General features: G+C 47.7%; 6 protein-coding genes across 6 annotated transcripts; 4 read left to right on the top strand and 2 right to left on the bottom strand.

Annotated features, from left to right (window-relative positions):
• Positions 1 to 340: 340 nt before the first annotated feature.
• Positions 341 to 795, bottom strand: ATNIH1004_006732 (uncharacterized protein; the record flags this gene model as incomplete). Its single annotated transcript, XM_033571359.1, has 2 exons — positions 341 to 611; positions 662 to 795. 2 exons carry the CDS (start codon positions 793 to 795, stop codon positions 341 to 343), a joined length of 405 nt encoding a protein of 134 aa, XP_033424674.1.
• A 4,150-nt stretch (positions 796 to 4,945) lies between these two features.
• ATNIH1004_006731 (uncharacterized protein) lies at positions 4,946 to 5,282 on the top strand (the record flags this gene model as incomplete). Its single annotated transcript, XM_033571358.1, has 2 exons — positions 4,946 to 5,209; positions 5,280 to 5,282. 2 exons carry the CDS (start codon positions 4,946 to 4,948, stop codon positions 5,280 to 5,282), a joined length of 267 nt encoding a protein of 88 aa, XP_033424673.1.
• A 1,387-nt stretch (positions 5,283 to 6,669) lies between these two features.
• ATNIH1004_006730 (cation-transporting P-type ATPase PCA1) lies at positions 6,670 to 10,089 on the top strand (the record flags this gene model as incomplete). Its single annotated transcript, XM_033571357.1, has 1 exon — positions 6,670 to 10,089. One exon carries the CDS (start codon positions 6,670 to 6,672, stop codon positions 10,087 to 10,089), a length of 3,420 nt encoding a protein of 1,139 aa, XP_033424672.1.
• A 1,183-nt stretch (positions 10,090 to 11,272) lies between these two features.
• ATNIH1004_006729 (uncharacterized protein) lies at positions 11,273 to 12,201 on the top strand (the record flags this gene model as incomplete). Its single annotated transcript, XM_033571356.1, has 2 exons — positions 11,273 to 11,301; positions 11,436 to 12,201. 2 exons carry the CDS (start codon positions 11,273 to 11,275, stop codon positions 12,199 to 12,201), a joined length of 795 nt encoding a protein of 264 aa, XP_033424671.1.
• Positions 12,202 to 15,981: 3,780 nt separating this feature from the next.
• On the top strand, positions 15,982 to 17,001 carry ATNIH1004_006728 (uncharacterized protein; the record flags this gene model as incomplete). The annotated part of the gene is made up of 1 exon (XM_033571355.1): positions 15,982 to 17,001. The coding sequence occupies one exon, from the start codon at positions 15,982 to 15,984 to the stop codon at positions 16,999 to 17,001; it is 1,020 nt and encodes a 339-aa protein (XP_033424670.1).
• Positions 17,002 to 17,376: 375 nt separating this feature from the next.
• Positions 17,377 to 21,007, bottom strand: ATNIH1004_006727 (uncharacterized protein; the record flags this gene model as incomplete). Its single annotated transcript, XM_033571354.1, has 8 exons — positions 17,377 to 17,820; positions 17,884 to 18,189; positions 18,711 to 18,889; positions 19,185 to 19,742; positions 19,824 to 20,379; positions 20,443 to 20,519; positions 20,567 to 20,837; positions 20,894 to 21,007. 8 exons carry the CDS (start codon positions 21,005 to 21,007, stop codon positions 17,377 to 17,379), a joined length of 2,505 nt encoding a protein of 834 aa, XP_033424669.1.
• Between the last annotated feature and the right edge of the window lie 373 nt (positions 21,008 to 21,380).

Raw genomic sequence — 21,380 nt, 5'->3', positions numbered from 1 at the left:
GAAGCAATCTCCAGATCCCAACTAACAGGTGGAGAGTCTCGATCGGCATTTCCTTTGTCTGCGCGGCAAATCGGATGAGATCCTGCTGTAGAACTTCGTATTATTGGCCAAATCAGTTAACGCGCCAATCTCGAAAATGCCAGCTGGCGTTACAATTGGCATGGTGTCATTCCGGCGTCTGGTCGGACATATCATCGACATTGACCGGACATAGGATTAGGTTTATGCTAGTCAATCATACCCAGGGGCTCTGTATTTAATAATGATATAGTAAGTGCATCAACACTGGGTCTAGACTATAGAGTGAATATATTCCCTAACCATAACTCAGTACCAGACTTTAGCCCCCCGGATCGCGAGTGGACTGCCGTTGGAGAAACCGAAGAACTTGATCAAATCCCTCCGGTCTTTTGATCCAATGCCCATCCTTATCTACCCCGCCGAACTCGTTCCATTCCACCTCCATCGAACACTGCAAGATCCGTGCTTCCTGTCGGCCTAATTCTACCGGTACCCAGATGTCCTCTTTCCCGTGGCGGAAGAAACAAGGCGTCGATATAATCGAGGTATTGTTCTCATCTGCGTAAGACACCTCACGAAGGGCATAATGTCTCCGAACAAATCAGATCCTCCACCTGAGACGCGAATGGGAACCAGCCACAGAACCCAGAAGGCCACCCAGTGGATCATGGATGCGACCGGTGGCATAGAGTAATGTCCAAGCGACGTGGTCATGCCCTGACTGATGCCACCGAGATACACGGAGGGACTTGTCACCCAGGAGTTAGGTTTCATTGCTGATAGTGCTCATGATTGCAAGATGGACTCGGCTAGTCCATCAGGGAGTACGCGTCGAACCAGGCACGCTTATCTTCCTGAAATCGGGTACTCCATCAACGGCGGGAGGTGGGAAATACCCAGCGCCAGCCAGAAAGACAGCAGGCGAGGCTCTGGTTCTGGGAGGTCATGAAGGAGAGGAACTCTTTGGCAAATTTCGGGGCCATTACTGTCACTGTCGCAACCCTGCAGGAGGATTGCCGTATTGGTATGGGTGTCCTGGGGGGAGGGAATTCCGTGTGCGATTATATTTTGCTGCTATGCAACTCTGAGGGCAGCGATACTCCTCTCTGCCCCATGATTAGACACTAAAATAATCTTCCAGGCCAAGACCTATTTATATAAAGCCTTATCATTGTTCTTACTACCCTACAAAGCTTCATCTAACTGCCCCCTAGCCTTACCATGATCCTGACTGCTCAGGCACAGTTCACACATCAACAGCTATATATGCACATCGAGTCAGCTAGACAATTTATTAGTCGAGGGCTTATTTAAGCAGCAGTTAAGAGAGTCTCCAGATTACTACCTCGTCCTACAATATTTAGTGAATATTTCACGTACCCCACCTAGCCTCAACAGAGTACTTAGTATACATCGATCTATAAGCACTGAAAACCCCATCCATGGAATCATACCAAACTATTTAAAATGTGAGGAGACTCAGCATCATATGAAAGCGGCTGGAATACATAATGATAGAACATTTTTGTACAATTGTTGTGTAAGTTCTACAGATTTTAATCTTTTATCCTCGTATTCAACCATCCTCTCCTGTATATCTCCTTCGTTTTTATTGTAACCATATCAACTGGTCATGGGTGCTATGCGCTTAGATATAGCTAGCTTGACAATTTATAGATGCTTAAGCCAAAGTTAAGTATTTTACTAACACCAACACAGTGCAGTGCTGATAATGATCCAAAGGTGCATAATATGGGACCACAGTGTATTCATTGCCAGCATGACTTGTGCGAAACTGATATTATGTTAGGTAGATGGAAGAGAGTGGGAATTTTTACTTAGTCTTATTTAGTCCAAGTCCATCTCAGAATGCCACAAATGTCAAAGTTTCTCATCAGAGGTACCATCACATGTAATGTAATCCAAGTGCGTAGCGCCGGTCAAGCAGAGCATAGAGACCCAGTACCTCCACCATGCGATATTATTTCTGACCTGTTTCCTACTGAATGCTCCCTCAAAACGATGTCAGTCGCAGGTCTTTTATCTTTTCACATTGGTCAAGGGACGGAGCTGGTATGCTCTCCATCATGAGTGTCACCGGTAGATGGAGCTACGTTCAAGTTAGAAAGAATACGAGTAGTCGTTCAAGGTGGTATTTTGCTCACAATTTTAATATACGTCAACTGTCGGATTTTATTACTTAGTCGAGTCGCGGTGATACTCTCCGCTAGTGATATGGCGTTTACTAACTAGATAGCCCCATCAGCGTCCGCCCAATGGACATGTGGATATATGTAATGAGAAATTGTGGGATGGTGTATATAAAGCTGGCCATCTCGACTGTTTCAATTCTTCGAGGACCATCTGCAGAGTTCCAAGCTCTGCTGTGAATTGCCGTACCGACAAGAAACTTTCTCGGAACTTGTCCAGTAGGACTCCGTGCATCTGTAAATCAAATTAAACATCATTATTTCGGTCAAATGCGGCCCAGATGGCAGTAATTCTTGCCAAGCAGTTTCGCAGGCGTCGAAAAGTGCTTAGGATCCAGGTGTATTCCTTGATCTTCCACAAAGATGGGTTGTCCTCAAGGAACTGTTCCACATTTTCCACGCCGATATCGCCTTAGCGAATTTTAGACGAACACTAGCCTATAATATGGGTGAAATGAGATAGATAGACTTATATATTTAATAAGATGTTCCTCCACTCTTTCTACTCACTTCGACTCCACCGTGACCTGACACATTTGGATGGAAAAGATAGAAAGAAAATTATATCTCGGATACCATATGGGGTATTTGACACGCTCTCAAGCTAAATGAAGGTCCATCGACCTTCTCCTAGACGTATTTCGAAATCGGATTGCTGGCCCCGAAAGTAGGAATCATCGTAGAAGTATGCCGTCCAGAATAATTCATCAACTCCAAGCGCTATCAACAGAGCTGGGTCTCATAGGTCCTATGACCCAGGTGATGTTGATGGAAAAGAGCAACTTTGCGAAGTCCACAGCAGTTATGTAGGTCGGCTCGATCAGGGTGCAAGATAGAAAGAGACAGTGGAACTCAAGTATGAAACCTCTATGCTGTCGCGTTTCAATTTGTCAGAGGACATACTCCTGGTTCAGACTCTCTGGAGGCACATAGGTATTCACCTGGAACTCCCATGTACAAATCGCATGCCACATATCGTGACAGGTATGATTGCATCTGTGGGAATTGCATGTACGGGACTTTTGAAATCAATGTCAGTCCCATCAGCGGTGCCAGATCGACCAGGTATCTGTGAAAGTAAATTAGTTCAGGGTGTTCTTTTATCTAGAAATATATTGTCAGAAATACACAAATCGTCACTCGGCATCTCCTTTTCGCTGTAGACACTGGTCAGCATAATTGGCATCAATTAAAATAATGCTATTTTCGGCCTGACGTACATCCTTATTCAGATGTAAAACAGCTTCACTGCGTCTCCGCCTAAGATCCGACTATGTAGCCCCTATGGGGGCTGGCGCCTGAAGCCTTGTGACTCCCGCTGCCTAGTGGGACAGGGGCTGTACTTTCCGGACTATTCGTATATTGTATGCTTGTATCACATCTGTCATTGATCTTGTCAAGCACACGACTATCTCCTGGACCGAACTTGGTGGTCTCTGGAAATGACCGAGCCCCAGCAAGAATCAGGAACCTCCGTAAGAGCTCATAATGTTGTGGGGTAACAAGTCAATGCTAGAACTATTAAAAATTTACTCAGCCTAGAGCCAGTTATAGGCACTCTCAAGTGGGTATCTTGGGTGTGGTAGATGGTTGCTTGGCGAATAGAATAGAGTTAGAGTGAGTAAGGGGAATGATAGGTCGAGGGCTACGGTAGGTTTCCATTACTTCAACACAAATGAATTGTAAACTTGAATGAGGTCCTGAAACGTTGGGTGAAGGCTTCTTTCCAATTCTTCCTTAGGCAGCCTAACACTTTAGGCAGCTTAGCACCCCTCAGCTACCTCCTAGCTCAGACGTGTGGCTGTATCACATCTCATCAATATATGAAGCCAGTTGCCCTTTCAGTTAATCAGGACGAATCTTCATTGGTCGGTTGGAATGTACTGAAACTACCCGAACAACTCAACCGGTCGTCTAATACTAATATGACTGTGTTATGGAATTTAGGGGAAGGGATGCGCAGGGAGCTATGGATCAGCTATACACTGACAATTAGCCTAATTAGGAAGAAGATGTCATCTGTGGAATCACCAGGAAAATTTTCTAGGATACCTAGGTGGACGATCTGTGCCTAAAGTGGCGACTTGTGCAGGGGAATGGGGCACAGGAAGTAGGCATGCAATCTGATACCTTGATACCATATAAATATAGTATTCGACCTTGTAGACAGGAGCCTGTCTACCGGTTGGTAATTGTTCGATGAGAGAAGCAAACGGGGCACAATGGGGAGTAGAATAGTACATGGAGAAAAGAATAACACCAGGAATCTATTCAAGTAGAAAAGGAGAGTATATTTCGTCTGAGACCTTCCAAGCATTTTACCAACGCCTCTGTCGTTCAACCGTCTGATTCGTCGCCTTACAGCCCTACAGGAGCACATCGCGTTGATCCTGTGGATTGGCGCCTGTCGACGGTTGATCGACAAACAGAAATACTGCTCCCAATAGTATTACCATGGCGTGTGATGGGAGATACAGGTCGACCCACCCGGGTGCATCATTCCAGCGACGCCAAATCAAGCCTCACAGCTAAGCGCCGACAATGCTGCTGGTCTCGTCCTGCCCCTCGTCCTGGCGCCAGGCATCAGTTTTCTCCTCCAAGGAATAAATCATTCATCCACCCGTCACGAAGTCTGCTATCTCCCTCTTATCTCCTCAATCAGCTGCTCTCCGACTCCTTCCCGACCACAACCAGACATCATCATCATCATCATCATGGGCCTCGCCAGAATCCTCCTCAAGGCCATCATCATCCCCGTCGTGCTGATTATCCTCCTGGGGGCCCTCATCTGGTTTCTTGTCAAACGTCACCGCGAGAAGAAACGTGAGAAAGCCCTAGAGGGCCAACACTTCCAGCATTTCCAAGCACCTCCTATCACCCAGTGGGCCACCGGTCCCCATCCAACCTCCCCGGCGCCCATGCTCAAGCCGGAGCCCATCTACTATCCCATGCAACAACCGTTGGACCCTCGAGGGCAGGTGTAACGGAACGGTAGGTTCCTTTCCCGTCGGATTTTTCGGGTAGATGCTAATCAGGTGATATGGGCAGTAGGATGCACTTGATGGATTAATATTGGAGGTACAATCTTCACGAGGTTCTACGATTTCATACAAGTATCTCTTCTGGCATGGACGATCTGGAGAAGTATGGCAGGTTGGGGGGCTTTTTTTATATATATTTACGCTGGGTACGTTTTGCTTGAGTTTCTGTTTCCTTTAGTATATACCGCTTGTTGTGTATATGCAACGGGTGCCCGTGCTATTGTTTGTTTGATGGCTATGGCTTCATGGATCAGCACTGGTGAATAAATCCATACTCAGTTACACATTCCCAGGAAGACAGGTCTTGGGATTAAACCAATCATAGGGAAGTGTCCATAGAAGTTCCTCTTTTGCCATAGTGCAATGGCTGGCATCAGTTATATTGATTGCTGTTAATCGATGATTCACGTATGCGACGTCTGGCACAAAGTTGCATAGGATCACCTCCATAACCTTGATGTGAACGTAGTAAATGAGTTATCTAACAATTTAATCCCAATTAAGACAGTCAGAATTCATCATCCTCATCCTACCGAAGCTCTTCCATCTCCGGCCTCACCTCCGAAGTCACCAACATCTTATGCTCATTCCCTCCAATGGTAACTCGGGAGCCTCCAGATCCGCATCGCGAAACGGCGCCTTCTCCACAGAGCCCACGGGAAACGCATGCGACGAGGCCAGGATCGCCACTAGTCGGTGATATTGGGAATGCAGCTCACGGAATAATTCGACCTTTCGCTCGTCGGGCGCGCGCCCTCGGATGTCACCCATCCACAGTCTCCCTTGGCCGTGTTCTAGGCTAAAAAAAACAATCTTTCCACGACGACGATATAAGTATAGAGGGGCTAATTAATGTCTGCAATATGGGAATAGAGAGTGGAATACTAGGATTGCTTGTATTTGCGCGGATAAGATATCTCTTTTACCTAGTCTTATATACTTGGCTGTCTCTGAGAAAATTCAAGATATATTGTTACAGGATTCAAATTTTAATGACAACCATTGCTTCTTTACATTATGATAGGGATTACTTTGCCCCGTATCAGGTAGGTCTAAATTAGCAGCGATAGACGGCATAATATCCAGTAGTAGATCCAATTTTCTCTCTGTCGGACTTACTAGAAAGACGTAACGAGCTGTGAAGACCCATGTGCATGAAATGGGGGATTAAAGCAGACAAACACGAGTGAGTATCCTGGTTGAGATCTCATGTCCTTCTCTGGACATTGTTGGGGGCCCCGTGACGATGCGGATTGGCCCAAAAGGGAAAGCCGGATGGGCCCATTCTGATTGGCTGGGAGTCACCTGGCATAATTCATAGCACGTCCCCCCGCACCACAAACAATCCATTCCGCTGCGCAGGAGAACACCTTCAAACTAGAGACACAGGAATCAGTATGGCATCGGAGTCCATCTGCTGTCGTTCAGTCAGCGACAGTACTTCAGAAGAGCACCCATCCCCGTTCATACCGGCGCAGTATGGCTGTCGCAGCTCCAGTGACAAGGGGGAGATCGGGAAATCTTCTTGTTGTGACAAGGAGAGTTCTGCCCACGAGAGCTCTGGCCAGTCTACCCTAATGCAGATATCTCATGATGAGCCAACCGGTGGACCTTCAAAACTCGGGAGAGCGACTGATTGTGGCCGCCCAAAGGGGGTGAGTGATAGTTGCTGTTCTCCCGAGTCCATTAAAACACCTGAAATAGACGATTGCAACAAAGGCTGCTGCTCTAAATGGGATCCAACCCCAGTGGAGGACCGTGAAAAGCCGATCTGCTGCCGGGACAAGCCGTCTCCTTGTTGTGATACCTCCTGCCTCAGCCGCCTGGCACTTCGCGAATGCGAGAAAAAACAGTTCGACTTCAGAGGGGAACAGACATCCAGAAGTTCAATGGAGGGTCTCGTCGATGCTGACTGCATGGGTAGTCGGGATGGAAGGCCCTGTAGCCATCATACCCAGACTGTGCGTGATAGATATGCAGACAAACTGGAAGCTCTCGGCTGTATATGTCGCGCTCTGCTAGCACTTGGGCAAGAGTCATGTTGCGCATCGCGTGATAATGCACCCGTGGAGAAAAAACGCGGCTTGAAGAAAACCGCCCTACCTCAGACCCCGAGTAATGATAACTTCGATATACAGACATGCTCCGCAACCTCTTCTTTGCAACCGCAATCGGGGTCGTTGAAGGCTCGTTGCAAAACGAGTCTCAAAGGGAAAAGTAGAGCTTGTGATCAAAGTTGTTGTTCCAACCCCAAGACGCCAAGCAAGGCGGCTTCATGTGCTGACGCCTGCTGTGTTGAAAAACCACTCATCAGATCTACGGAGAAGCCCGCAAAAGCTTCAGGCAGTTCCCATGTAAGAGACCTGGAGAAAGGTTATCAGAGTCGGGAGCATGTGGTTCTAAGCATCTCGGGCATGACGTGCACGGGGTGCGAAACCAAGCTTACACGCACCCTGGGCGCCCTGGAGTCCATTCAGAACGTCAAGACTAGCCTTGTACTCTCAAGGGCCGAGTTTGACCTTGACCCCAGTGCTGGATCTGTTGCAGATATTATCAAGTACTTGGAACGGACCACCGAGTTCCAGTGTGAGCGAAGGACCGATCAGGGATCCCACATCGACCTGCAGGTCTCCGGCGATGCGATCGACTTGGTGAACCAAAAGTGGCCAGACGGAGTCATGGAGATGAAAATCGCTGGATCTAACACCGTCACAGTCACCTATGACGCGACTGTCGTCGGCGCACGAGATCTGCTCAGCAGGGAATGGGGCAGGACCGTGACCCTCGCACCCCCTCGTCCGGACCCGACCCTCGCAGCAGGCAGTAGACATGCCCGCGAGATGGGATACATGACACTACTATCAATTGTGCTAACCGTCCCGGTCCTAGTAATGGCCTGGGCACCCCTTCCGCAGAGGGAGATTGCTTATGGCTCTGCATCCCTGGCACTTGCGACCACTGTGCAAGTCGTCATCGCAGGCCCATTCTATCCTAAGGCTTTGAAGAGTCTAATCTTCTCTAGGACGATCGAAATGGACCTACTGATTGTATTAAGTACTACCACTGCCTACGTTGTCTCGGTGGTCTCATTCGGATTTCTCGTGAGCGGGACGCCGTTATCAACAGGCCAATTTTTCGAAACCAGCACATTGCTGGTCACTCTCATCATGGTAGGCCGGTTTGTCAGTGCTCTTGCCCGTCACAAAGCCGTCGAATCAATCTCCATGCGCTCTCTCCAGTCGCCGGTGGCCGTTCTTGTGGATGATGCGGGAAATGAAAGTAAAACTGACACTAGGCTCCTCCAATATGGTGACATCTTCAAGGTTATGGCCGACTCTCGGGTGCCAACTGACGGAACGGTCATCTCTGGATCGTCCGAGGTCGATGAGTCTATGATGACTGGAGAGTCAAATCCGGTCGAGAAGCATATACAGTCCACTGTCATGGCCGGGTCTATTAATGGATCCGGAACGCTCTTGGTTCGCCTCAGCCGACTCCCTTGTGACAACACGATTAGCACCATTGCGGGAATGGTCGATGAAGCCAAACTTTCAAAGCCCAAAATCCATGACATTGCAGACCGCATTTCTGGCTATTTTGTGCCCCTCGTTGTGACTCTGACAATAATCACGCTGGTAATTTGGACAGCAATTGGTATCACGGTACGGAATCAATCTGGACGAGAAGCCACCATCCAGGCGATCACTTATGCTGTAACGGTGCTTATTGTGTCTTGCCCGTGCGCCATCGGTCTGGCGGTTCCCATGGTTGTTGTTATCGCTAGCGGTTTTTCTGCGGAACGGGGTGTGATATTCAAGTCTGCTGAGAGCTTGGAGGTGGCTTATAAGACTTCTCATGCCGTTTTCGACAAAACTGGTACCCTCACCCAGGGAAGGCTCACCGTTGTGCGGGAGAAATATATCGACCCTGACCCGAACACTGCGAAGTCGTTGCTTCTAGGTCTGATCAGCGGCATTAAGCACCCCGTTTCCGCCGCGATTGCAACACACCTGAAAGCAAACGGTGTATCGAGCTTAGCGGTGTCTGATGTACAAACCTTGACGGGAAAGGGTGTACAAGGCAGTGCAATGGGTTATGATCTCCGTTGTGGGAATTCTCGCTATCTTGGCCTTTCCTCTGATCCTTATATCCAGTCTGTATTATCCCAGAGGTTTACAGTTTTCTGCTTCACCATAAACGGCTCGCTGGCTGCTGTCTATGCTCTCGAAGACACACTCCGTCCCGAAGCGCTCTCTACTGTCCAGAAGCTGCAGCAACGTGGCATTTCGGTCCACATCATCTCGGGTGACGACGATGGCGTGGTTCACTCAGTTGCCACACAGCTCAATATCCCAGACGCCAACGTACGTTCACGCTGCACTCCCACCGACAAGCAGAGATATATTCAAAGTCTCCTGGCTGGCCCAGCCAGTGCCTGCGCCAATAAGCACAAGAAAAAGAGCCCTGTCGTTTTATTCTGCGGCGACGGGACCAACGACGCCGTTGCATTGGCTCAAGCTACAATCGGCGTGCATATGAATGAAGGAACAGATGTGGCAAAGTCCGCCGCGGATGTTGTTCTCGTGCGTCCGTACCTCGCGGGAGTTCTTGTCGCGATTGCCATCAGTCGGAAAGCAATGAACCGGATAATGTTCAACTTTGGATGGAGCTTTGCCTACAATCTGTTTGCTATCCTCCTTGCTGCGGGCGCATTTGTAAACGCTAGAATTCCACCCGAGTTTGCTGGGTTGGGGGAGTTGGTTAGCGTCTTGCCAGTTATTATTGCTGCTGTTCTTCTGCGGTGGTCAAGGGCTTGAAGCTACGGGAATAGTTATGTTCGGGTGGAATCCTACTTTTCCTGAACATACGCTCAGTAGATAGGCAGATTCAACACCTGGCTATCTATATAGTAATTGACATCTCCGGATTGAAAACACACACTCAATCTGAGTGTGTAACTAGAAATAGAATAACTGAAGGTTATTTTTCCGGGATATTATTGACTATACGTAGTAGCTAGCAGGCTGAGGACTATACACCGTACGGTGTGATACATTCCATTGGCACGCCTACACCCACCAGGTATAAAAGCCGTGACATTGAATCCTGCAGTTGGTTTTCCTTGTAATAGTAAACTTCTGAGTTTTTGAGAAATGGATGAGATTGCTTTGTATACGTGACTGTTTTCTGTCTGGGGGTTTTGTCCAGAAATACACAGATGCAAGAGTTCTTCGTTCGAATATATTCTGTAGAGCTGGCCATAAAATGTAGAAACATAAACATGAAACGTTAACTGTTGCCGACAGATAGAAATGCGTACGAAGTCAGCCGAGATACTATCGAAGACAGGATACTTTATAATAGCAGCATGTGACTGTATGTCTTTGTTCGCGAGGCACAATTCTCTTCAATTCAGGGGGCTTGGGCGAGCTGACTATCTAGATGGTGACTAAGTGAGGCCACGTGACCATACCGAATATGGTAGGTCCCTAACAGTCTTGGTAAAGGGATCTGCCTACCCACAACCAATTCTCCGGAAAAGCGGCAAGCTCCGGTCAAGCTTTAAGGCAGACAGAATATAAAACTCAGAGAACCGCACAGTTCTGATATGGACAGTTGCCAGACGAAGCTATGCATCGTAGGTGTGGCTGTAATCACCTCCGGAATAGTAATAGCGTAGGGCTGGATGTGGTGGATACTACTGACTGCGCCCCAGACCCTTCGTTCTTTTTTCTTCTTCATTGGTCCACCTTGCTCCAAGGCTTGGATAGTCCTGTCATGTGACTTTCCTGCGCCCTTTCGGAGTCAATACATAGTCTGCTTCGCCACACCCGGTAACCATCCATACTCGAGCACCGAGATCGCAACAAATCAGAAAGTGGCTGAGTTCCGCAGCATATGAGTCAATCTGGAATAGGCAGCAAAGTCGAGTTCGAGACACCTCCACAATTATTCTCGTGTAGCCCCTGCCGTTTGTCCGGATTGTCCAATCAAATCCGCATGCGACCCTTCGCCCCTCATTTTGTCCTGTTGTGGTAGGACACCATTGCAGTATGTAAAATTGGAACAATCTTAATCTGTCTATATATTAATCTTGTTCATCCTTCGCTTGACACACTCATGCACTGTTGTGTGCGTTGCAATATTCTCGATTTCAGTCTAGTACAAGAACTCTTGGCCTGGCAGTCATGCAGGCCGTTCAGACCTTGATTATCCCGCGTCCCAACCTAGAAGGGCCCTTTACCGTCTATGCTCTCCAGTACAATGGGGCCGCAGTACCTCAATACTATGTCGAGGCATCAAAGTCAAAGCCGAACCTTATAATCTCTCGTTTCCAATCCGCTCCCGCTCCGCCTCCACCACAGCCGATGGGATATGGACATGGACATGGATATGGACAACCGCCCTACTATCAACCACCTCCCCAACCGCATGGTTATATGCCAGCAAACCCTTACGGCCATTACTACCCACCACAGCCAGCCGCACCGCCACCATCACAGGTGCGAGTAGGCACCGTCGCTGTCTCCTCGCTCTCGTCCAAGATCAACCTGTCCATTCACAACATCCCCGAGCTTCAAATGAAGCGGCCCGATATTCTATCCTCCGGGCACCGATTCCCCCATCCGCGTTTAGGTAACCTGGAGTGGAAGGAGGAGGACTTGTTCAAGAAGCGCTTCAAATTGGTGGATCAGAACAAAACGGTGTTGGCCCGGTTTAGTAAATGGAAAACCCAGCAGCCAAATACCATGTTACCAGATGGAAAGAAGTATGCGTTTCTGATCTATATTCAGGCGGATCCGGAGTTGCTGGATTGGATTGTCGTGAGTGGATTGGGAGCCGTGGAATATCGCATCAAATCAGATAAGGACTTCGAGAAAGCGATGAAAGGGTCTGATGACGACGATGGTGGCTTTTTGTTTGGTTAGTGATGGATTGCAATGGGTAGTATTCTGTATTAGCTTTCCAGTGTGCAGTTGTATTTGGCGTCCCGTGTGAAATCTGACAAAATTGATCCCATGCTTATGCTTAACGGTTATGATACTGACGTTCATGTAAATATAAAATTATATAATGCTGTTGTTTAGCCCAGAGGGTGAGAGCAAAGCCCAGGTCAATCGCAGTATTTACTTTAGTTGGCATAAGATTTATATTATATATATCACCAGCTAGGATGTACTATAGACGAATTACAGTGCCAAGCAGTCCCCAAAAGGCAAGTAAATATCAAAGGTTGAACCCTATTGCTCAAACTAAGGTCTTCTCTATTATATAGGGTGCTATTTGCGAGTGATTTTTTCGATCAGTCGTCCTGTATCTTTTTATGGTCTCTACTAGCGCAGAGACAACCAATCCATCACAGTAAAAACCATATTGGTACTAAGGAGTTAAATGCTTCAAAGTAATTGTTAATTGATTTGATAATAAAAAAATCACCAACTAAATAACTATAAATAGTGCTAGACAAACAGGGAAAGACCCAGGTTTCTGACACCCTCATATAGATATACAATTGTTGTGAGGTCCTAGGTCCGGCTGCATGCTGCTGAGCGTCACCAGTGCCGATTCAAAGCAGGGAAATTTACGATCCCCAGCGGCTGCACTTCTGCTCAGGCAAGCACTGAGCTTCCATTTGGACGGTCAAAATAATCGCTGAATAAAAAAGAAAAAGGAAAAAGGAAAAGAAAAAGAAAAGGAATGTAGAGAGGAGGGACCGGCCGGAAGGAGCAACGAATAACACAGTCTGTGCATCTCACGAAGTCAGGGCAGCAGACAATCAGCGCAGAGGACCGGTTCGAGAGAAGTTGCAAAAGTTTGGTGCCTTTGAAGCTATCCCAACCCCCATGCCAAGCAGTCGGTTCCTTTGAGCGTGCTGCTTTCCAGTTACTGCTGCAGTCGTGTCGTAACGGAAACAGACGATCGCTCTTCTTTGTGATAGTTTCGCCATATGATTCATGGCTGCATCCAGGGGCTGATCTGTATTAGATAGCTTCAGAGTTTCCGTGTTGATACTACTTGCTTATCTTACAGAAGACTACGGCTAAGAGTACTCTTTTGACTTCGCTCGAGTCTGGCACCCCAAGTTGTGCCAATCAAAATAGTGGGATTGCGCCGAGGTGTCAGAATAAACTAGTCCAGACCGAAACATCATGTGAAATATATATACCCAATATCTCTCATAGATGGTTGGGAAGAATATCCTTCTGAATACAATCAATTCCGAACCCCACAAAATCGAACAATATTCGACATGCGGCGGTGCATAGGAGTCCCCAGAGCCGCTGTAGCTTGTTACAGAAGTTTGACTCTGCCATCGAGTTCTCTGCTGTGTGGCTAGGAGATCAGCAGTGCAAGCAAGAGCTTCATCGCTGGGAGACTCAATTAGGCACACTGTTTCATCAATAGCAAGCATGCTCTCGCCATCTTAGGGCCAACCTCGCTACTCGCCTTATTCAGAGTTATAAATTATTCAAAACAGCCAATGGCCAATACCGGCAGTCCCTACTTAAGATGGCGACTAGAATATCCCTACGGGACAAGCAATGCTTCATGAAGGTCGACCGGTTCTTGCGGTCAGCCTGTAGCATGACATACGAGAGGATCGAAGCCGAATAAGTAGGGTCCTTCAAGAAATGAATTTTTTTTTCGCTAGTATCTAAGAGGGGGAAACAACCCTTTGCGGGTGAGCAAGACAGCATATTTGGCATAGGCGAGTCTGTCTAAAATGGATCATAGGTAGCCATGGGCAAAATAAACTTGAGTTGTTAGAGAAAGGAAAAGATAGAAAACGACACAATTGAGAGGGAGGAACTTCGACGTATACAGTAGAATAGCTGGAATTTAACCACTCTGACTTCAAAGCTCTCGACATGCTGCGTGTTCTTGTGGCTTAGCGTTGAGCAGAATGTTGTATTGACTGAAGGGCAGCTGGCATGCGCGATTTTGTGGTCACACGAGTCGTCACAGCAAGAGCTCCAGTTCTGTCAGATATACGGCTAGTCCCGAAGAGGAAATAGAGTACGACTGGTAAAAGGTCTTATTTGAATGAATTGAGCTGGTTGGGCTCTTCTTGATTATTCTTCTTGGCTATCCTTGATTGATTATTTTGTTGTGTGCTCCGCGGGGGTTTTACACCGATCTAGTCACATGATTCTGGTCCACTGTTAGGGACCTACCATATTCGGTATGGTCACGTGGCCTCACTTAGTCACCCATCTAGATAGTCAGCTCGCCCGAGCTCCTGAATTGAAGAGAATTGTGCCTCGCGAACATCCACCAACACCCATATTATTTGACAAGTTCCAAGCTAGTAGGTGGGGAAATCTGGTCACGATTGTTGTGGAATTCAGGGGAAGTGATGCGCAGGGAGCTATTCTATCAACTACAGGACAACTAGCCTAACTAGGAAGTAGATGTCATTCAGTGGAAACACCAGGAATCACAGTATCTCAACCAACTGAGTCTCTTGCAATCCTATCTGGGTGCTCTGCTCCAGATCTTGGGTGCTCGACTATCTAAAGTCGTCAGATACTCCGCACCGCCAAGTCGGGCGGATTATAGTGTTTCCGTAATAACGCGGGGCGCTCCGACCTACGACCTGTCTCGACCCACACGTTGGCCAGGCGCTTACAGAACTCTGCTTAGTGATAGCTCACTATAATGTTGCTTACACCTAGAGTGCAGTTTCTAGCAATAGGTTCGTCTGCTGTCCTATATGTACACCACTTTCTAAGGTAAATGCCTCTTATCAAAATCTAGTACAACTTTGATATGTTATAATTTTGTTATCGAGATAGTACCTGTGTAGTTGTTCGTGTTATTGCCTTGATTTTCACTCACGCCACGTTTCTTTTTTAATGGCTCCTGCGGAAGACAAGGCATGCACTAGCAATGTACTGACACGTCATAATTACATCAATGTCATGCATCGAACATCAAGGGTACAAGGAGGTGGGGAATCTTACGGCATTACCCCTCTTCGCTACGTCCTAGCAGGGTTTATAGATAATGCCAAGAGCACTGCTTACAGGAGTTACAGTTGAAGGTCATCGCAATGGCCTCAGAATAGACGTTAAGGCGTGATCACTTTTGTGACTTAAAACCTTGATAACTCATGGAATTTCGCATGGGGATCAAGGCGTAGCAAATTGCTATTTGCCAGCATACAGGCACCTTGAGAACCATCTGAATAGCTTCATTTTTGCCTGCTGTGAAGGCTAACATTAGCTGACAACACGCTAATTTTAGCTGCATTTTGCTGCACTGGGCAGCATCAGGCTGACTAGGATATGTTTTACAGGGGGCAGTTTTGTAGAATAGATTGCTAGCAGGGGTCCCAATCCGAGGTAAAGCGGGTATAATATGGCATCTAAGAGTGGCTGACGCATTAATGATCCAGGTAGTTATAATAAAGCAACACTTCCTTCTTATCTAAATAGTGCGGTGCAATCTTACAACACCCGCCCAGAGGCAAAGGGATATCAAACAGAGAAAAAGAGGTTTTATGTCTACCACAGACCCTTCATGGCCCCGTTTACGGACCGCCTGCAACGAATGTCATGCCTCTAAGGTATACATAACCCCTCTATGTTGTCGGTCTCGTACCTGATGGTTTGCTGACGAGCACGAGATAGGTAAAATGCAGCGGAGAGAGGTCTGGCTGCACCCGATGCCTCAACATAGGTGCCCCATGCCGATATGAGATTTCCATGGTGGGTAGATGCACCAAGAGGCGCAAATCAAGAAAGTCCGCCGTCGAAGCCTCGGATGCAAGACCGGAAAATCCTCCTGCCAATTCTGCGGGTTGCCACTCACATAATCGAGACGATACGACGCTCCCTGCAGCTGTTGATGAGCCAATCTTTTTCAGCAGTTGGACTCCGTCAGGATGTGATGAAATCCTTTCCACATTGACGACAGAGAGCAGTACAGCTATAAATCAGGACCTGTCCTTCGGTAGATTTGAGGAGCTTGAAGCTCTTATTAGCTACAGTCCTCAGAGTCAGCACACAGCCGGGGACGACGGTATTACTGAACTACCGCCATTGACCAGTAGTAGTATTTCATGCACCAATGCGATGGAGTCGACCAGGCCGACCTCCTTGCCACGAACATGCCAGGTGGGGTACGAGGAGTTACACACGATGCTGAGCAGATCGGATAGCAAGGCAGACAATGCTCCGGATATCCTTCGTGTCTGTTTTGCCAATATTACAGCTCTCGAACTGCAGCTGAAGGAAGAGATGCGCCCTATCGATGAACTTATGCAAGCGGGTAAGGGCTGTGCCCGCGAGCTCCGTGCCACCATAGAGCTCGACTCGTTCAATCAGTGCTCTTCCTGTCCTATGCTCATTGTGACAGCGCTGGACCTCCTCATTTCCCTGTACGAAGCCATATTCGTGAGATTGGGTCGCAGGCGTGGCGGTGATTATGCACCGCCTGCACAGCCGGGCTATGGGACGAACAGTAAAGGTGGTGCCGGGTTTTCCAGCCTGCGTCTCGGGAGCTTCCAGGCCGACCCGGAAGACGCTGCTGATGTCTGGACACATATTATGCTCGGCGAACTCCGGCGACTTTCGGAACTCGTCGACAAGGCGACTTCTCTCCGTCCGGACGTGGCGACCCCGGATGAGAACCATTCAAGAGCCATGACAGCTCCTCGTAGTCTATGTAATAACCTCCATCGGCGGATTAACGCACTCACAACTGCCATTCACGACCGTCTTTAGACCCGGCATCGGTGAATAACAAGTAAATAAATGCTTAGATCCACAAATTTAGGTTGGGGGTTAGGCGGGTGAAATATGTATCTCCAGATATAGTATATATATCCTGACCCACCCGAGAACCCAGAGCGGGTTGGGTATATCAAAAGGTCAAAACTCGAAATTGAATGTGGCGTTGCCATTGATTTACTGACAGTCAATTAGCTTTGAAGTGTCTATTGCTGTTGGATAAGGCAAAAGATAGATGTGTATTAAGGCTTTGATATGGTTTTTGAAAGACTTTTACAAGTTAGTAGAGTATTCCTAGGAAAAAAGAATGGTCAAAGCGGACGCTACACATAGACAGACAGGTAGACGATATATCAGATGTGTATCCATCTAACCAATGTTCAACGCCCTTTCCATTCGTCGAAGTGCTTCTTCCAGTATGTGCGGCTTAACGGAGATTACAATACGAAACCAGCCCATTTGCCTCTCCTGGAGATGAAACGAGCGACCGGAAACAAGGAGAACTCCAGCGGCCTTGATCTTGAGTAGCACTTCAGCTTCTTGATCCCAGGTTGCAGCATGTGGAGCCAGCCGAGCAAGAACATAGAGACCCGCGGTCGCTGGAATGAAGGGGAACCAATGCCGGGTTAGCCATCTTGTAACCTGATCGTAGGACTCTGCTAGCCGTTGACAGTTCAGTAACATGAGGTGTGACAGGTGGCAATGTTGAAGTAGCCCAGCAGTGGCTAAAGACGATAGTCTGGATATCTGAGTAGTTGTCATTAGACCAACACTTGCCCGAAGTGCCTCGTTTGCCTGAGATACAATACACCCCTTGAATCAACGTGTTAGGTAAGACATGCATGCATAACATGGAAATATAGAGAAACTGCATACCAATCGGCATCCGCTGCTCCCAAAATCCTTACTTGTGCTCCAGATCGTATGAATCCGGGCCCGATCAACACCCAGTGAGGGCAGGTCTAATGTCAGGGCGGAAACGAACTTTCCACCTTCCTTCGCTGACCCAAAAGTGCTCAGAGCGTATACTTCGTCGGAAATCAAGTGAATGTTCTTCTCTTGGCAGAATCGGGCCGCGCTTCCCAAAGCACTCAGACTATAACAGCGCCCTGATGGATTATGCGGGTTGGTAAGCACCACCGCTCGCACACTTTTGTCACGACGCCTTGCGTCATCGAATGCCTGTTGGAGGCATGCGAGTAAACCGAGGGCATCTACTTCGTCTCCAGGAACTCGTCCATAATCACCTTGGATTATGGTTACTTCTGGATGCAACGAAAAGTGGATGTCAAAACCATCTGGAGAGCAAGGAGTCAGTGATGACTGTCTGCAAGAGGCAGACCGGTACATACTCCAGTATGACCCAGGAGCAATGACTGCATCTCCCACATTACATATACTCACTAAAAGCGAAGTCAAACATGCTGTTGCTCCCGGACCGGCAACAACATGGCTGATATCTATTGGGATGCATGGCTCAAAATATTGGTTTATCAGAACGGTGAGAGACTGAAGTAGATATGGTTCGCCACCAAAGCCGGAAGGGTATGACAATGCCTGGTGCTCTGTCATTCAATTGCTCTAGAGCTTCCCAATAAGCCACATTTATTTATTCCTTCCTCTTTCTTTCTGTAGAAAGGGGGTTTTTCCCTTTCAAATAGCAGGGCCGAGGGAAAGTGGCAAAGACATGTAACTCGACGAACCTGGGGAACCAGCTTCTCATTTAAGACTTCTTTGTAGACGTTAATCAGCTCTTCTCGGATGACATGATTTTCGGCAGTGGCAAGATCTATAATAGCACTTTTGTCTTTCTCAATCAGGGCGGAAGTGATCCCTGGTAGCATACGCTCAACGTTTGAGCGGACTCGGTTGGAGAGCCATCCTGTAGAAACAGCCATAGCTCTGGAAAATTAATGAAGAATAATGTGTTATCAACAATAACAATCTAATGGGAGACGGATGAGCTTATATATTTGTCATATATATGAACTGCGGACCGACGTGTCGGTCCCCATTGGACTAACTAATTGAATACATTGCGCTTCGGAAGTTGAGATCCCTAAGACAAAACCAAAGCATCTTTACATGATCTTTTCTTATTTACTTTATCAAGGAGTGAGAGCCTTAACCTTTTCAGACGCTCATTCATCTACTCTGCATAAACTTCAGATAAGGACCATTTTTCTCGCCCGCAGCAAAATGATCCTTCACATGGAATTCCAACGGCAGGGGCTCACTCGACTCGATTTCAAACAGGAAAGCAATCCGCGCGATGACCAGATAGATCGTATTGTAAGCCAGGTTCTTGCCAATACAGGCTCGCGGCCCATAGCTGAATGGAAAATGAACGGAGCGTAAACGTTGTAGCTCGGCTTCCGACTCGGTCAGCCAGCGTTCCGGCTTGAAGACTTGTGGATCCGGGAAGAATTCTGGGTTGCGATGCATGGTCCAACCGGGGACTCCAATCTGCGTGTTGGCGGGGATGAAATGGCCATCAATCGTGGCATCCTTGGGGGATTCACGGACAAGGTAGCCTGGGACGCCTGGGGACATGCGGAGGGCTTCTTCCACGCAGGCGCGGAGGTACTTGCATTGCAAAAGCTTCTTGCCACTTACAATTTCCTCCACGGTGGAGAAGGTAGAGCGGACTTCTTGCTTTAGCTTGGCGTAACATTCTGGATACCGGGCCAGATAGAATGAAAGGCCAGACAATGCGGTTCCAGTCGTGTCGCTGGCTGGAATGGACTTGTCAGTTCGTTTTCTGTCAAAAGAATCTATCCACTAGCCCCAAGACTACATGCTGGAAGAAAGCCCACCGGCAATAATCAAGACAACAGCCTCATCGGAGAGTTCCTTAAACTCCATCCTCTCGCCTGTGTTTTTATCCGTTTGCGAAAGGAGAAGTTTGAAGATATCCTCCGGTCCCCTGCCGGCCTTTTCCTCGGCTATCCGATGATTTACCTGATTGTCCACATACTTCCGGAACCGTCTCACAGCTAAGAGGATGTTCACGAATAGCAATGGAGCTAATCCCCAGCGCTCGACCCAAGGAACGACTCCCAAGACAACCTGGCTGTGCTGGAAAGTGTCAATGAGCGGTTGAATGAAGTGGTCGTCAGTTCTAGTCAGCATGCCGTAATCATGCCCGAATGTGAGATTGCCCATAATATCGTAGGTCAGATACGAGAACCATCTCGACATATTTTTATATTCCTCTCCAAAGGCTGTAGAATCCGAGATCCGGTGGCAGAAAAGCCGGATTTTGCCAAGTACTGTTTCTTCGTACGATCGAACAGCTGCCTCGCTAAAAGCGTGCGACATAATCCTACGTTTCCGAGCATGGACCTTTTTATCTACCGCTGTCGCTAAGTTCTTGCTAGATATTAGCAATACTGCACTGGTGGGAGGTCTGCTAGAGGGGGATAGACAGCTTACAGTTAGGACTTGGCTCTCTTTAGGCCCTCTGGAATAAAAGGTTCCCTTCTCGAATTGAGAGCGACTACCGTAAATATCTCCGAGAACATCAGCTAAATGTGCGAGTGCTTCCTAGGGACTGTACCTTGAACAGCGTTGGGACTGATAATGGAGAGAAAGCCTGGTTCCAGGCGGACAACATCGCCTGTCCTCATTGGTTGCATTATTATCTGCATTAAACTGTTGTGGGGAGCTTCGCTCATACCGTATTTCCTGTGCAATTCATCGGCTTTCAAGTGCTTAGTCCCCTTCCAGGCGTAGTAAAGATTGGGCAAAATGCTCATTCGACAGAATAGCGGGCCGGGATATCTGGCAGATGGATGCAAATATAGATTGTATACCCAATCCCATATTTTCTAGTCCATGTCAGCACCAGAGAGTCTTGAGCTTCCTGGGTCCACAATACTCTTACCCAGAGAACTGCCAGTAATAAACCTGTCTTGATTGCATCGTTCAGATCAATTCCATCCGATAGTCGTTCATACAGAGGGATGAACCGGCCACCGAAGCTTTTAGCTACGCTCATTGTGGATGCTAAAGGTTGTTCAAAAACGGCTTGGAGAAGACCAGATATAATCCCAGGTTGCCGTATAGAATAGCTATAAAGCATTCTTTCTCTTACCCTTCCCCCCTCTTCCTTTATTTTACGGATTGACGAAAGTATCAATCAATCGGTGACCAATTCATCGGGCCGCAGTTTAATGGAGGACCATCACGGTGTCCGCCGCTACCGGGAGGCAGGTAGCGATGCATCTAAGGTATCCCTGTATGGTCGGAGCTCGTAATTTGGTATCTACATATTGCTCGAATTACTCAAAATGACCCCAAACCTACCAAAGCCAAATTTACTAAGTTGTTTACTCGAACGAATAACGATAATAGCAACTCAAGCCGAGTGA

This window comes from Aspergillus tanneri, assembly GCF_003426965.1.
Source record: "Aspergillus tanneri strain NIH1004 chromosome Unknown AapTan_7_pilon_pilon_pilon, whole genome shotgun sequence".
Lineage (NCBI taxonomy): Eukaryota > Fungi > Ascomycota > Eurotiomycetes > Eurotiales > Aspergillaceae > Aspergillus > Aspergillus tanneri.
Note: the sequence above shows the minus strand (reverse complement) of the source record. Positions and strands in the feature narration are given on the sequence as shown.